The sequence below is a fragment of the Lissotriton vulgaris genome, chromosome 10 (genome assembly GCF_964263255.1).
Source record: "Lissotriton vulgaris chromosome 10, aLisVul1.2, whole genome shotgun sequence".
In the NCBI taxonomy this organism is placed as follows: Eukaryota; Metazoa; Chordata; class Amphibia; order Caudata; family Salamandridae; genus Lissotriton; species Lissotriton vulgaris.
The window spans coordinates 222,547,939-222,565,744 of NC_141698.1; the positions used below are offsets into that span (position 1 = coordinate 222,547,939).

Consider the following 17,806-nt stretch of genomic DNA (forward strand, 5'->3'; position numbering starts at 1 on the left):
CTGTTTTTTGTTTTTCCCTTGACAAAAATCCCAAAAAATTATAAAATTGTTTTAAAAAGCCAAAAAAAGTTCAAAAAGTTCAAAAAACACAAAAAAAATATAAAACAACAAAAAGAAGAAAAAAAAAAGTTCTTTTTAGAACTACCTCCAATTTCTAAATAAAGGCTTTTTTTTTTATAAACTGTCATCTTTTTCCCTCATTTTACGCTCCCCGGTGCGCTACCTGGTGCGCGTACCGGGCGCTTCCCCCGCGCAAAACGAAAAAAAAAAAAATATTTTAAATGCCCCGCGGGGCCCTTTTATAGCCCCCACATCAAACCTAGGGGGTCAAGGGGGGGTCTACCCTGCCCCCTTATGGTCATTTCCCCCTTTGTTTTGGCCACCTCTCGTGTCTCGATCCTACCGAGACACAAGATGGCGGCCGCTCCGGACTGTTTCGAATGTTTACAGACAACTGAGAGCCAATCAGCTTTCTGCGCGCAAGTCGCGTGTCGCGCCGGGAGCGCACTCCAGTGCGCGCACCGGAGAGCGCCTATAGATATATATATTTTTGGGAACCTAAATTACTCAAAATCCACTGCAGCACATATCTTGAGACATAGCAAAGGCACATCGGGCTACCAGTCAGTACAATTTTGCCAAGTTTGATGGAAATCCATTCAGCCATTCGGGCTAAAAGTGAAATCGACCGCCCTATGGAAATTAACATGGGGAAAACGCGTTTTGGGACCCCCCTTTTATCTCGGCCCCCGCTTGACGTATCCCCCCCAAACTTTCAAGGAAGAACCGGAGCTCGACGAGGCCATTTTCAGGAAATTTTCAGGCAGATTCGTCAACCAGTGCCAAAGTTATTCCAAATAGAATTTTGAGATTTAACATTGAAAAAAATCCTAACTATAACTACCTACTGGCGACCGCCAGTAGGTAATATATATATATATATATATATATATATATATATATATATATATATATATATGTTTAAAAAAATGTAATTGTATGCTTATTTATTTTTAACTTACATTAATTATTTATTAATTTTAAGGTTATTTAAGTATTTTAAGGATGTTTAAGTTAATTATATTTATTATTTCATTACTTTTACATTACTTTTAAGATATTTTAAAAATTCGATATTTTGACTAACTACATTTTTTACATCGATATTTTTGATTCGATATTTTTGTACTTACCTTTTTGGAGATAGGAAGTCTATATTTTGGTATTCTATATTTTTTAATCAATATTTTGCTACATCGATATTTATGACATCGATATTATGTCAGTGATCCTCTGTGCAGACCAGTGACTATTCGAATGGTCACAGTAGTGGCAGGGTGTGAATTACAGTCTCCATGCAGCTTAAAGATGCAGCACTGCGGATAATATGGGCGAAAGCTGCATGTGACAGAAGTACTTTGAGATCATTACCCATCCTTCTTCCACATCTATAGCTGATCCCTCAGTGCCTTCCCAAAGAAACAAAATTAAATTCCTGTAAACACTCCTAAAGATTTTGACTAGAAATACCCAGTCACACAACTGCAACCAGGTTGCTGAAATTATTTTCTGCTGGTCTCCCAAGACCAGCAACATTTGCTAAATTTACTAAAGTGTGTGTGGAGAACACAAACACTTGTTTGTCCACAAAAAAAGTATTTTGAATGAACAAACTGTTTCGTACTGTACAGAAACACATGCAGCGAGCTAATTAGTACCATCACCATGGATATTCTCTGGTTCATTTTGTCTCTGTAGTTGGTCACTGATCCATTATCACTATGAAACTCCTAACAAGGGGCTCTTTTAGGGCACTGTCCATCAGTATCATGCTCAAGACTGTCTGGGCTGCGACACACAACACACTCTATAGCACTCCGCAAAATTGTAGAGTGGCTTTTTTGGACTTGTGCCCTTTATCTTCCTGCACCATCTTGGCAGAAATATAGAACCCTATCCTCCGCTTATTTACCCTAGACTAAAGATAGTGCTGCACTCAGTCTTCAGGTTCATAACTGGCAATCAACCAAGGCTCTTCCTTGATATTCACCAGACTGCATGCAGCAATTATCTTCAACAGAAGTATAGGCATTGAAATGTGTGTTCTTCAGTTGAAATGATTTGACATACACAGGTATGCATTCATATGGCAACCTGTACATTCATGATGGTTTCATCTTTTGTCTCCTTAGTGGCCGCCAAAAGATAAGTCCCACTTTAGAGTCAGTCACACAATCGACCGTATTCCATGTCTGTGTGTGAGAAGACAAGACACACCTAGTATGTGCTAGCTGTCCAGGTAGTAAGAGAAATCAAGCTGATGTGGTGTTTGATAGAGAACCCTGTCTTGTTTACTCAATGCATATTAAAAGAAGACACAAGATCTGTTGTGTTTCTGCATATGAAGTGTGTAAGTGTGCACCAGGACTCATTTGATCAAGCTGCTGTATGTGAAGTGGTTTAATGTTTTGTGTGTCTGCTCATACGGTGTACAATCGCACTGAACCTCACGTGTACTTCGCTTGAGGACTATTTGTGAAGACACTTATGGCATGTGCAAAGTCACTATAAATTGTGCATGTATGATCACACCATGACGTGTGCATTTATGAATGGGCATGGGGTTGTTCTAGGAGGCACCAGGCTTTATGCATGCTTGCATGAAGTGTTAGGAGACACCACTTTATTATGCCTTCGCATGTAGTGTGTGATAAAACAGGTATGGGATGATCGTGCACATGGAGTGCAAGAACACAATACGTTTTCTGTGGGTTTTTATGAAGCACATGAGGAGGCACTAGGTCTTGTGTGTTTACTGATGAACGTGCTGGGCGATTAATAGGCCTAGTGCACTTGTGCAAGTGGTGTGTCAGCGCAACATGCACTATGTGTCTCTGTCCTTGTGGAAGGCACTAGGCATCGTGTGTGTCTGTGCATGTGATGTGCAAACAGGAAGCATGCCCCAGGGGTGTTTAGGGATCTAATAAGTGAACTCACAAGGTCTCAAACATCCATGTAGGTGCTGTGTGGAACCATGCATAGACTTGTGTGTGACTGTGCATGTGGTGCATAAGAACACATCAAGCTATATTTAGACGTGCACAAAGTTAATGAAAGCTTACAAGATCCATGGACATAGCTAGCGACTATCCGCTACTAATATCATTACCTGTGATTAGGGAACAGGATACGAGGCTGAGGTGTTTGAGAGTGTGGAAGGCCCGCAGCTGTCGCACAAGCTCATTGGTTGCATAGGGGTAGCAATTCAAAACTATCTTCTGGATCTGACAGCCAAAAAAGAGCTCCAGGCTCTTGGGGCGGAGAAGCTTCTCCCTGATCATATAAGCAATAAGATGCTCAGCCAACTCAGGTGTCAAAGAAGCAAGACTGCTGCAGTACTGCATGCTGGGAGCTGCAAAGAGAATTGAAAGGCAATGACATTGAGAGCAGACGTATGTTGTATTAATGAACAAAGAAGCGGTCTTCAAACAATGTAATGATACAGAGAGCAACGAAAGGCAGACATGTCTAGGCAAGGGCTTTCCTCCGCCATTAAGTGATACAACAAGATAGACAGGAGAGAAAAGTCTGGGGTGGATCTAATCATGTGCAACAATAGTAAGATGTCCAAGGAGAGTCTTTCTTCTATGAAATTACACTAGATGAAGTTTGTGCCTGGGGGTCTGTTTTCACACAGTGCTATGGTGGAATACAAGGCAGGACCATGTCTTAAGATGATCTTCCTTCCATACAATGAAAGAAGAAAGGAGTCAAACCTCACCTGTGATGATGTGCATCACATAAAGCTCTTTATGAAAAGAAACAAATGGTCAACGGATAATCTTTATTCCAGTAACAGGAGAAGAGCTAAATTGAAGACAGGGTTATTTTTATTCTATGAAGTCAATGTGTATGGGATAAGATATAGCTATTCATTGGTTGGCCTTTACTTCATGTAGTAACATACCAAGACAGAGGAAAAAGACATGCCAGAGGAAGGTTGTTATAGGTGGTTATTCCTTGCACAAACAGAGCTCAGAAGTCAGAAATGCCTGGACTCTTTATTCCATACCATGATACAATAAGATTGGTCTTGGACCTTAATATAGAGCCTACCAGTCATGAGCGTCACTGCTGCTCGTATTGCCAGATGGAAGAGCGAAGGCACTTGGGAAAGTCGGTATATTGTTTTGGCAGGCAGCTGATGATGAACCTGCTCCTTATGGTGCGTGTGATGTAGGCGCTCTGCTGCAGCTTGAGCCATGACTCTTGGCAGGTCCTCAGGTGGAGATGCATTCCTAACACCAGCCCGACCGGCCCCATCTTCCTCAGTCCTACAAGTATCAAAATAATAACATTGACCACTTTAGCAATGTCTGCCCAAGCCCAATCTTCTACTAATCCTGTAAGCAACCACAAACACATGCAAATAAACATAAATCAAAACCTTTGATCAAAAGGACCACCATGGCAGGGGAGTATTTGAATAATCATCATGCACTACAAAGAACTATCTACCCAAACCCAAACTTCTATTTGGTATGCTGTATACCCATGAAAGGATCCCTTCCTTCACATTCCGTCCCCATTTATTCAGCGAAGGCTTTACTGGGACACAAGCTGCTAAATCCGCTGATTCACTATCTCAAAGGGGACAATAAGTGTTGAGGCTATATCAGTGTTCGCCCCTACCCCCGCGACCTCAGTTAATGCCATACACTAATGGGGTCTCAGAGCAGCCACTGACCCTAGGAGACATTGCAGAGCTGGAGAATGATACTGCCATTCAATATACTGTATGTAAGTTAAAAAAAACCTTCGTTGTGTGTTATTCCGTACTGATCATCCTCCAATGCATGATGGCCTTAAAAGTGCGGTGTTGCAATAGGGACCTGCAAATATAGTACTTTTTGGAGGGCAAGCCACTAGTAAAAGGGAATCTCTGCACAGTTCTTGCTGCCAGTGGGTGACAATCCAGCGTGATTCCCTACTGGCCGTTGTACGGTACTGTGGCTCAGCACCTCACTGTCGGTGTGCACTCAAGATGTTCCTTCACTGCTAGTATGCCATGCAAACCTGGAGACTTTTCTCCCCCGCCCCCCACTACACATCAACCTGAGCTGTCGGCCCTGCTCCCTCACTGCCTGTCAAGCCAGAGCAGTGGACCCCAATGCTCACACTTCTCATCTGCTGAACATTAGGCAAAGTCGCACGCGATGTTATGCAGTTGCCAATTACCAAGAGAAGGGGACCGTCCTCCAGCCTTGACCTGCTTGTCATTTTGAGCGCTGTAAAGTCAGACTTCAGAGCCTGCAGCCAGAAGATGTGTTTGATGCTGCTTAAATGCCTACAACCATGACCTGGGGCTTTCATTGCAGCTGCTTATCAGCCTTAATGATAGAAAAACTTACCCCATTTCTTGATCATTTGCACTGGTGACGATTATCCAAAACTTCTCAGCCTGGTCTGCCAACCTGAGATAGAACATACTCCCTCACCTGAGACGGTTTCCTTCTGGTGGCCAGAGGTGCTCCTGTGCTCTCGAATATCTGCTGCCGGGTGGGAGAAGTCCTCGGCCAAACCCTGACATTTCAAATACATATAAAACACAAAGTTAAAGAAAGAAAGATTAACTTGGAAATGAGTTAAGAACAGTGAAGGACTGGGAGCTGAGAGACAGTTTGCTAGTCGTAGTAGAGGATTCATAAAATCAAAAGATGGCATTGCTCGTCTAGAAGAGGTAAAAGAGCACCAGCCGAAGGTATATAGAAGAGCGTCTGCAAAACAATGGGTGAATGACTGAATGGCAGGCAAAAGAATGATGGAGTGGAAAAGAGTAAGGTGAAATGACAGCAAAAGCAGGGGAGAAAGACAGCCCCGAAGAGAGTGAGGAGCAGTAGTAAAGGAACAGGTGGTAGGTATTTGGAAGCAGTTGGGAGTACAGAAAGCATACAACATAAGAAAGGGTAGTATGGAAAGAGAGCGGGAGTCATAATTAAGAGCTTGCAAGTCTGAATGCTTCAGGAGGTCATTAGAGAGCCAGTGGCAAAGAAAAAATACAAGAATACAGATGATATATTTACACTCGTGCGTATTCATACAAGTTCACCGAGTTAGCACAGGAATGTAGCTGTGACAGTACCTTATTAACTGTTTCACTGTCTCCAACCTGCTAAATTACCCCCGCACAGGCAGCAGCCTAACCAAAACCTGCACTTAGTAGTATGTTTAGTAGTACGTTAAGTAGTACTATAGTAATACTCACGTACTACAAAATGCAATTTAGAAACCTAAGTGAGGAGGGTCCCTCCCACGAAGGGGTACGGAAATGTGCGACAAACATGGAGAATTGTCAGGAAAATAAGACCCACCTACCACTAAATGGGATAGGATTATCAATGAATATGGAGGGACTCAGAAGGCGGCACATAAAAAGCTCCAGTAGCTGATTAGAGGTGGGCTAGCTGGGTGCCTCAAACTACGATCGACCTATGTTATTTGTCAGCACAGCTGCAGTGGGCGGCAAGTTGGTTTGGTGATTTGATCGATACCTAAAAGTGCTGTCCTGGACTCCTCACTTCCAGAAGTGCAGTTTGAAACTGTAACAGTCTTCAGACCTATCAGACTAACATACACTTTCAGGCACTGCTTGAAACGTAGTTTCCTGCGTACAGAAGCCAACGTGACTTATACACTTGCTTTAGCTGCGGTGCTACTATGGAGGTAAGGGTGAACACAGCAATGGGTTCTACGAGCAGTGGTCGAAGTAGGGGAAAAAAAGTAGGAGAACTGTGGGTGGAGAATCAGGGGGCGGGAATAACCGAAGATTGAATCAGTGGGCGGAGTCAGGGGTGTGGCTAGAAATAGCAAAACATGCCAATTTTTAGTACGTTTAGCATTTCACTGACCAGATACATCTCTGGGTTTTGGCTCCAACATGCACGCCGTGAGGGGAACGGCCAGACATCTGTGAGTGCCCTGAGGGCAACGACCGTAGTTCCATCGGGAACTACATTTCCCAGCTACCCCGGGGCCGCCGCACACCTGCCACGAGAGCAGCGCGCCTGGAGTCGCTAGAAAAGGCAGAGGCTGCACAAGCCTTGCGGGGGACATCTCTGGGGCATTGGCTCCAACTTGCATGCCGTGAGGGGAATGGCCAGACATCTGTGAGCGCCGTGAGGGTAACGGCCGTAGTTCCATCGGGAACTTCATTTTCCAGCTACCCCGGGGCTGCCGCACACCTGTCACGAGAGCAGCGCACCTGGAGGCGCTAGAAAAGGCAGAGGCTACTCTAGCCCCGCGAGTCGCGCGCGGGAGCTGCCCGGGAGAAGCCTGGGACAAGGGCGGGACTGTCTACGGCAGTCCAAGGCAGGAACAGGCAGGGCTGGGCTGCCCCCACTACATCTACCAACAAGATGGGTAAGCGTAAAAATGTTGCCACTGTGGATGAGGGGGGGGGGGGAAAGCCAAAGTTGCGAAACAGTCTGACTCAATCATGTCCTACCTAACAACCGCGGTCGGGGCTCTATCTAAAGAAATTGCAACTGCACAACAAGAACTGGGCCTACTAGCCACCTCTCCCACTACAACACAACCGTCCCAGAGCAAGGCATTCCCCTAGAGCCTGATGTTATTATCGTGAAACATACTTCTGCCCCTGGCTTGACACAAGCTTGTGCCCCTACAGTTTTGCTACCTATTTTGCCTCAGGCCCCGGTCCTAAATACAAAACTTATATCGAAAAAGAGGAAAAAGGGAGAGGGGGACACCAACGCTAGAAAAGTGGCTGAGGACACTCTGAAGGATCATCTTGACGCCCTTTTCAAGGAGCGGATTGAACCTTTGTTAGTGGGTATTGCCAAGTACATCATTGACACTATGAACACATGCCTTGAAGGATTGTTAAAAAAATGTGTTTTGATCGATGAATTAGTTAAAAAATTTGATACTACCCTCTCTCCCCAGAAAGGGCCCATATTGGGAACTGAAGGACTCTCCCAACCTCAGGCGAAGCCGTTGTTACCATCACCGATAAATAACATCACGGTTGTAAATAGTGTAGGGGCAGGTATGAATGGGAAGCCACAGCGCAACATAGGGATCATCCAGAACCACCCAGGGACATCTAATATCCCACAGGGGCTCCAACTATAGCAGGGGAGAATACGCACTTAGAATGCAAGATTCACCTAAATCTACCCCCAGCAGCAGTACCTTTTGTGGCAGTTTTCATAGGGGTCCCCTTGTTAAGAGAAGGAGCAGTTGAATCCACTGCTACACTTATGAGGAAGGTTAAAAAATGGTGTGACGATACCAGCAGTGGAGAAACAAAAACCTCCACCAGGATTATTTTTGCTAGAAAGGTGGGTTGGGTGGGGCACCGAGCCAAAACTGTCAAAGGTGACTGTGTGGTGGTAAACTTTGACAACGCATATTGCCCAAATAGCTTGTTCCTGGATGGGTCTGAGATACGAGAAAATGATACTCTTAGAGCTGTCCCCTTAGGGTTTTTTTATCCTCCATTAAGGGGGAAGATCCAACCCAAAATACACCCGAACACACTCCCCAAGACAGGGATAGCGGGAAATGAGTGGCAAATAGCATCTAGTAAAGTAAAGCAGAGTAGACCTGCTCCCAATAGCGAAGGCCCAAATCTGGATTTAGCAAACAGATTCGCCCCATTAGCTGATTTAAACACCAATGACTGACAACCAGCCCCAACATTGACTCCAAAGCTAGTACCCCTTGAGGTGGCGGTTTCATCCCTATGTACATTTTTGACCTGGAATGTTGCAGGGACGAGAGCCAAAAGGTCAGACCCCACTTGGGTTAATTATATCTCCAGACACCAGGTGATAGCTATCCAAGAAACCTGGGACACTTCACCAAGCTTTCTGCTAGATGGCTTCTCAAGTTTCACAATATCAGCAACCCCAAGCAGTGCAGGGAGAGCGAAAGGGGGGCTTACCTTACTCTTCTCTTTAGAGTTAGCGGGGTCATTTAGGCAGTTGGATTCAGGTTCATACAATATTTTAATAATAGAATGGATTGTTTCCCCAGGGTGTACCCTACGTGTAATAAATTTTTATAATTCATGGGTACGAAAAACAGAAACGGACCATGTGGACCTCCTGGAGAACTTCCTGAATAATTATAGTCAAAATACACATATTCCTTTTGAGCTCCTTTTGATGGGAGATTTTAATATTCATCAATGTAAACTATTGTGCCACGCAGGTGTTTTAGAGGGCTTGAATGGAGCTGATACCTCGCATTTTGAACACACTAAAACGGGGGAAGCGCTCGAACTACTGCTAGCTAGATTTATTATGTATGAACCAACCAATACAGGGGGAAATGAGACGGTACCCACTTACTAAGGCTCGATCAATGGGTCGGTTATTGATTATATATTTACCTCGCCAGGCCTTATTCCTAAGGTGAAAGAATATAAGGCAATTGCCTCACCCCATAGCGACCATAATCCTCTGTCGGTGGAGTTACACTGGAGTGACTTATGGCGCAAACAACTGGGACAACCCCGGGTTTGCACCATTGCGGTGCCCAGTGACCAGGGCAGACGGCTTAAATGGGGCAGGGTTGAGCAGGAAACGTTTATGGATACCTTATTGCCTAAAATTGAGGGGTCACTTGCAATTTGTATGGACCTAACCACTCCTAACCCCCAAATTATAGTAGCTTTTGACTCTATTTGTGCACAAACTGCCAGGGACCTCATGACACCCCCATCACGATTCCCTCCGAAGCTTCATAAATGGTTTGATACCAATTGTTCACGGTCCTATAGATCCTTGAAACGAGCCTTAAAGGCTAATGTAAGGGACAAAGTCCTAATTTCTAACTTGAGGCGGGAATACAAAGCAAATATTAAGGCGAGGAAAAAGGCGATCAAAAATAATGCATGGAACGATCTCCTCACTATAGGGACATTATAAATCATTCCTTCTTTTCGGGGGACGATAACACTGTCTTAGACTGTGTGATCCCTGATGAGAAGTGGGTCCAGCATTTTAATAATGTATATGGCGGTAAGTGCAGTGTAACAGCTAGAACTACAGAGGCGGGCCACTACTCACCCGCAGTGGAGTTTACTGAGGAGGAGGTCCACAAAGCAATAATGGAGTCTTCTAAAAATAAGGCGCCTGGCCCCGATGGTGTGCCGGCGGACTTTTTTAAATACTCCCTGACACTTTGGTATTAACTAGAATCGTTAGGGCAATAAAAGAAGGGACCTTCCCTGATACATGGGCAACATCTATCATAGTACCCATTTTTAAAAAGGGAAACCGGGAGGATCCTGGGTGTTATCGCCCTATTTCCCTCATCGATTCTGCCTTTAAGATATTGGGCAGAGTCTTATTAGCCAAACTGAGGGAAAATCTAGAGCTGTGCGGGGGGCTCTCGAATATCCAATATGGGTTTCGAGAGAAGCTGGGCACCCTGGAACAATGTTCCAACCTGCATCTTTTGGTCTCTAAATACACGGTGGCCGGGGAGGGGTCAGTATATTTGGCCTTTATTGACCTCTCCTCGGCCTTCGACCTGGTGAACAGGTCTAAGCTATGGTCTCTTTTACTTGAGATTGGGATAGAGGCACATTTAGTAGCTCTCATTGCTAGTTTGCATCAGGACCTCTCAGCTAAAATAAGGGTCTCTAGGGATGGCAGGTGCACGGACAGTTTTAGGTCTGAGAAAGGGGTGCGCCAGGGCTGCATCCTGGCCCCCCTTCTCTTTACCATCTATATAAATGGGCTGGGGAAATACCTGGAAACAGGGATGGCTGACGTGCCGCGTATAGGAGGAGAGCAGGTTCCGGCACTCCTATACGCGGACGATGCTGTGTTAATTGCCCGTACGGGCATTGGTCTACAGGCCCTTTTGGACCGATTTGGCTCCTTTATGGAGAATCTTGACTTAAAAGTTAACGTAATGAAGTCACACACTATGATTGTAGGTCCCAAAGGAAATAAGTTGCATGCAAAATCTTGTATTTGTAAGGGTGAGGTTCTTTCCAGGGTCCCTGTTTTCCCATACCTGGGGGTTCTTTTTGACCAGAGAGGTTCCTGGGTCCCCCAGATCAAGGCAAAGAGCATAAGCTTAGCCCGATCAACATCAGCCCTGTTGGCTTTTACAAAAAGACTAGGGACCAAACCAATGGAGGCAGTGATAAAGGTATACAACAGTAAGTGTACCCCAATTGCCATGTATGGGTCCGCCTTGTGGGGATATGTAAATCTGGAAAAAATCCAGAGGGTGGAAAATGGGCTCATTAGACAATTTTTATCTGTCCCCAAATCCACCCCTACTTTCACGATTCATGAGGAAATGGGTTTGACCTATATTACTGATAAACTGAAATTAGCCCCACTTCTTTTTTGGGCTAAAACATGGTTGAACCCTGAGTTAACACTCAACCATGCTATTCTCAAAGATGTAACCTCAAGGGATCAGGCCATGGGAATACCCTGGTTGAAATACATTAGATCTGCATTTGCTACGCTTGGGAGACCGGAGCTTTTTACTGTACCACCTAACATCAGGAGGGAAGACATCAGATGGATTAAGCAGGAATTTCTGGAGAGGGCTTGCCTGGAGAGAGAGGAGTTGGAACTGAGGAAACCCTCTGTAAGAGCTTACATGGTTTTAACCACTACCCCCTCTCTGGAACCATATTTAAAAATTGTTACTAACCCACTCCACAGATTCTTGTTAACAAAATTTAGGATGAACTTGATTCACTATTCACTTGGTAGTTTCCCCGTGTGGACAAAACCAGAAGACGGTCCGCCCTGTGATTGTGACCAGTTTTCGATACCCTCAATTTTACATTTTTTTGCGGTCTGTATACCACTGAGAGGGCAAAATATTTATTACCTGTCCTGAAGGCTACTGGCTTTATTCAAGTAAGGCCAGCGCTAATTTTCCTCCAATCACTAGCGGACATCCATACCATTTTTAGTGTTGCATGCTTCCTAACAGCTGCCTTCAGATTAAGGAACAAAAGAATTCCCCGGAGTGCTTTATTTTAATCTTATTTTAAATGTGGTTTTATCTGTAACCAATTTTAATCATTTGTAAACATTAGGAAACAATGAGATTAATCATTTATTGTCATAATTGGTAATCAAATTCACTGATGTTTTTTAAAAATTGTTATGTATTGTATCTTGCCTTTTATGATTTTAACAAAAATCGAATAAAGTGTATTTTGACTTGACAGTTACAGCTCATAACGTTATTTAATTCAAACAATGGATGAACATGTTTATTTGAGGTTTAATTCAGGAAAAAGCAAACACTCAGGGAATACCGGTTGATGTAAAGCGTGCAAAATATAAGCAGGAACAACATGTTACCTTAATGCTTTTACTCTCATTGTTCAGAAATCCATGATTATTTTTTGTCTCAAACATTGAGGTCATGAATACAGGGCTCCTCCTGTACACATGTGTTAAGCAGGGCTCAGAAGAGAAAGGGACTCTTCAGGAGAATCTAGACTCACGGAAACCCACAAAGGCTCCTTCACATTCATGTCAGCCAAGTAGCAGCTCAATCACAATATAGCAAAAAGAATAACTAGTGGACAGAATGCAGAACAATGTCATACATTCACCCATTACAGAGATCTGGGCCTAAATCCATCGTTTCTTTGCTCGCCATTCCAGTCTGGCCCCAGCCATATGCAAATCTGTCTTGATCCTACGCCCAATGGGAACAGTCCAGCCCGAACTGCCAGGCCAGGTCCTACCTGGACTGGAAACAAGCATCCTGGGACCGGTTTCGGGCTTTCAGCCCTCATCAGCCAGGATAGCTTGATTCCAGTGGCATGGAGAGCACGAGACCCACGTCTGGGCATACCCGTCCCACTCTCGGTGACAAAAGCAAATAGAACAACTGATGGACAGAATTCAGAACAATGTCATACATTCACCCCAGTACAAAGATCTGGGCCTAAATCCATCGTTTTTGCACACCATGCCATTCCAGTGTGGACCCAGCCATATGCAAATCAGTCTTGATCCTGCACCCACCTTTCCTGCCCCGTCACCTCTCCTGCCCCGTCACCTCTCCTGCCCTGTCACTTCTGCTCCGTCACTTCTCCTGCTCAGTCATTTCTGCTGCCCGTCACTTCTCCTGCCCGTCACTTCTCCTGCCCAGTCACCTCTCCTGCCCAGTCACCTCTCCTGCCCAGTCACCTCTCCTGCCCAGTCACCTATGCTTTCCTGTTGCCTCTCCTGCCCCATCACTGCTCCTGGCCTGTCACTTTTTCTGCCTCGTCACATTTCCTGACCCGTCACTTTTCCTGCCCCGTCACTGCTCCTGCCAGTTCACTGCTCCTGCCCGTTCACTGCTCCTTCCCGATTACCGCTCCAGACCCATCACCTCTCCCGTCCCATCACTTCTCCTGTCCCATCACTTCTCCTGCCCCGTTCACTTCTCTTATCCGTTCACTGCCCCTATCCGTTCACTGCTCCTGCCCGGTTACCGCTCCTGCCCATGCCTAATCACCGCTCCTGCACCTTCACTTCTACTGCCCCATCTCTTGTCCTGCCCCGTCACCTCTCCTTTCCTGTCACCTCTCCTGCCTGTCACCTTTCCTGCCCTGTCACCTCTCCTGCCCGGTCACCTCTCCTGCCCTGTTACTTCTCCTGCCCCGTCACTTCTGCCCTGTTCACTGCTCATGCCCTGTTCACTGCTCCTGCCCTGTTCACTGCTCCTGCCCTGTTCACTGCTCCTGCCTCGTTCACTGCTCCTGCCCCATTCACTGCTCCTAACCCATTCACTGCTCCTGCCCGGTTACCGCTCCTGCCCATGCCTAATCACCGCTCCTGCCCTGTCACCTCTCCTTTCCCGTCCCCTCTCCTTTCCCGTCACTTCTCCTGCCCGTCACTTCTCCTGCCCGTCACTTCTCCTGCCCGTCACTTCTCCTGCCCGTCACTTCTCCTGCCCGTCACTTCTCCTGCCCGTCACTTCTCCTGCCCGTCACTTCTCCTGCCCGTCACTTCTCCTGCTCCGGTCACCTCTCCTGCCCTATTACTTCTCCTTTCCTGTTGCCTCTTCTGTCCCGTCACTGCTCTGCACAGTATTTACTGAAAGGTATATCAGGGATGCTTCCCCTTTGCTTTTCTATCATCCCGCCACTCCAGGCTGTTTCTGCAATAATTCTATGTTTTTGTGTAGTACAAGTAGGCTTTCTTCTTATCAAAGTACCCCAGAACCTCACGCTTTTGTGATTGTGTAACAGGGGCCAAAAGATGCCAGTTATTGGCAAGAGGTCTCTGCCCGGAGTCAAAGAGTGAAAAGGAATTACAACCTGCTGCTACTCATTCCTGCTGTTGCAGAAATGATGCTTTCCTGGACAGCCACGGAGGGCAAAAGGGGGTCCCGTAGCTCTACCACCACAATTTTCAGGTTCACAAGTCTTGTAGTGACTTTAAACTCACAAAGGTGCCAAGTAATTGTGGGAAAAACATACCTTGCTAAACAAGAGTGGAAGTAGTCTCGTATTCTCCCATTGGTACTCATTAAGGAGTAGTTTCTGTCCTGTAACTCCAGTTCTGTAGTAGGGGTATCTCTGTTATAGTCATAATCTAGTGAATAGTCCCGCCCATGTGCGCGGACCCCGGAGCAATCAAAAATAATCTCTTAAGCTGTCAAAACATGCAGAACTGCATAGACACTTAAGAGAGAATTTAAAGACAGATAATGCAGCCTATATCCACAGGCTACACTGTCCAATACTTCAACTGGAAATTCCACCAAAAACCACAACAGCACAGCCTGTCCAGGGTTTTCCACAGAGAAAAACCTTGCTTTGAACAGCAAAACCCTCTGGAATGATAGAGAGGAAGGAGTGGACAGACAAGCCCCATAGGCTGCCATTATGTGGCTCAAAACAGGATACTGTGCCTTTAAGAGAACTTCCCAGAAGCCTCACAGTATCCCAGAATGCAGTGCAGGTCCCTTTCACCTTCAGTTCTTTTTGAAGGCGTAACACGCCAGACCTGTAGCATTCCTTACATGAATATCTCTCTCCACCGGGGAGGAGGGCGGGCGCTTATGACTATAACAGAGATACCCCTACTACAGAACTGGAGTTACAGGACAGAAGAACAAGTTACTTACCTTCGGTAACGATATATCTGTAAGAAACATTAGTTAGTGTTAGATTCCTTACCTTAGAATATCCCCAGGCGTCAGTCTGGATCCGGAAACTTTTGCGTAGCAGTACCCCTGCGCGTCGGTAGGCGTCGTCTGCAGGCGTCCCCTGCGGCTCCGCGTCCGTCGTCGGCGTCGTGCGCCGTGATGACGTCGCTGGAGTATATAGACGCCGCCTCCGCGCGCTGACGTCAGTTCTTTGCACACAGCATTTCCGCGCCAGGAGACGCAGAGCCATGAGAGAACCAACACTGGTGCCATGTAAAACTAGGGCCCTGAAAGGGATGTCCTTAACCCTAGGTATCAGTTCGCAGAACGGGGAGGATGGGTGGGATCGGTAAGGAATCTAACACTAACTAATGTTTCTTACAGATATATCGTTACCGAAGGTAAGTAACTTGTTCATCTGAAAGAAACACGTTAGTGTTAGATTCCTTACCTTAGAATACATACCCCAGCAATACCAACCCCGGTGGTGGGTCTGCGAACCAATACAAACTACACCAGAAAGTCCTGGAGGACAGAACGGCCAAAGAAGCCATCCCTCCGGACTTGACTGTCCAGGCAGTAGTGCCTCGCAAAGGTGTGCAGCGAGGCCCACGTAGCCGCTTGGCAAATGTCCTGCAAGGGGACTCCCCGGCCCAGGGCAGTGGTAGCCGCCGTGGCCCGAGTGGAATGGGCCCGCAGCCCAACAGGAGGCTCCTTCCGAGCCAAAGAGTAGCACGCTTTGATGCAGAGGACGACCCATCGAGAGATGGTTCGTTTACAGACCGCCCGTCCCTTCTTCGCACCCACGTAGCCAACAAACAGTTGGTCATCCACCCGGAACTGGCGTGTGCGATCCATGTAAAATGAAAGCGCACGTTTTGGGTCCAGACGATGGAGCCGCTCTTCATCCTTTGAAGGATGCGGAGGCGGGAAGAAGGAAGGGAGGGTGATGGACTGCCCGATGTGAAAGGCCGAAACAACCTTGGGCAGGAAAGAAGGTCTAGTCCTCAGAACCACCTTATCAGGATGAATGGACAGGAAAGGAGGTTGGACAGAAAGAGCCTGGAGCTCACTCACTCTCCTGGCAGAGGTGATGGCAACCAGGAAAGCCGTCTTTAAAGTCAGGAGACGGAGAGGACAAGAATGAAGGGGCTCAAAGGGAGCACACATTAGAAAGGTCAGAACCAGGTTCAAATCCCACTGAGGCATCACAAACGGAACAGGTGGAAACATGTGAGTGATGCCTTTCAAGAATCGAGTTACAATCGGGGATTTGAACAAAGAAGGCTGATCAGGAAGCCTTAAAAAGGCTGAAAGGGCAGAAAGGTAGCCCTTGATAGTGCCCAGAGCAGAGCCCTGCTGGGCAAGAGAAAGAAGAAACAGAAGAACCTCCGAAAGAGGGGCAGAAAGAGGATCCACAGCCTTTGCTGTGCACCATGCCACAAATCTGTTCCACCGACAGGCGTATACCGACTTAGTGGAGGGACGCCTGGCTGCCAGAATAACATCACAGACTTCAGGAGGCAAGTCAAATGGCCTCAACTGCCGCCGCTCAATCTCCAAGCATGGAGGTGGAGACTGGACAGGTTCGGGTGGAGGACCGTCCCCTGCTGCTGCGACAGAAGGTCCTCCTGAAGGGGCAGGCGGATCGGGGGACCGACTGACATGCTGAGTAGCTCGGGATACCAGTACCTTCGAGCCCAGTCCGGAGCCACAAGAATAACTTGGGCCCGGTCGCGCCTGATCTTCTTCAGCACTCTGGGCAGAAGTGGTATAGGCGGAAAGGCGTATAACAGACCGCAACTCCACTCGCGCCGAAAGGCGTCGCCGTGCGAGTGCCGTCTTGGAAACTCCAACGCGCAGAACTGATGACATTGCGCGTTCTCTTCGGTGGCGAATAGATCTAACCAAGGCTCTCCCCAGTGCAGAAAGATGCCTTGCGCCACGTCCGAGTTCAGACGCCATTCGTGATCCATCGAGCACCGACGGCTGAGTTCGTCCGCCCTGGCGTTCAGAGAACCTGCCAGGTGTTGAACCGTCAGAGTCACGCCCTGACGTTCCAGCCATTGCCAGAGGCGCAGAGCCTCCTGGCAAAGGGTCCACGACCCCACACCGCCCTGTTTGTTGCAGTACCACATGGCGGTGGTGTTGTCGGTGAACACCTGCACCACACTCCCGTTGACAAAGGGGAGGAATGCCTTCAGTGCCAGACGAATCGCCCGTAGCTCCAACAGGTTGATATGGAGCCGGGACTCCGCCGGAGACCAGATGCCTCTGATCTCTGCCTCTCCCAAGTGGCCACCCCAGCCCTGGAGGGACGCGTCCGTCACGACAACGTGCTCCGGTTGGGGAAGGGAGAGGGACTTGCCCCTGACCCAATCGCGGTCCGTAAGCCACCACTGCAGTTGTCTCGCAGTGCCCTCCGAGATCAAGACGTGGTCGGACAAGTTGCCCTGATGCTGGGCCCACTGAAACTTCAGGTCCCACTGCAGAGCCCGCATCCGCCACCGAGCGTGATGCACCAGAAGGATGCAGGAAGCCATCAGTCCCAGCAGCCGTAGCGTCAACCTGACCGAAACCCGGGATAGCGGCTGAAAGATGGGAATCAAAGCCTGAATATCCCGAACCCGCCGTTCCG

General features: G+C 47.1%; 1 protein-coding gene across 4 annotated transcripts in view; it reads right to left on the reverse strand.

Annotated features, from left to right (window-relative positions):
* Window positions 1-17,806, reverse strand: part of LOC147685008 (uncharacterized) — a 2,279,237-nt gene that overhangs the window by 1,051,568 nt on the left and 1,209,863 nt on the right. For all 4 annotated transcript variants that reach the window (XM_086940905.1, XM_086940907.1, XM_086940908.1 and 1 more), the window contains 3 exons: window positions 5,499-5,583; window positions 4,117-4,334; window positions 3,170-3,412 (listed from right to left, as the gene is read on the reverse strand). In XM_086940905.1, the coding sequence (XP_086797031.1) occupies window positions 3,170-3,412; window positions 4,117-4,334; window positions 5,499-5,583 (546 nt within the window). The remainder of the gene's footprint in view (window positions 1-3,169; window positions 3,413-4,116; window positions 4,335-5,498; window positions 5,584-17,806) is intronic.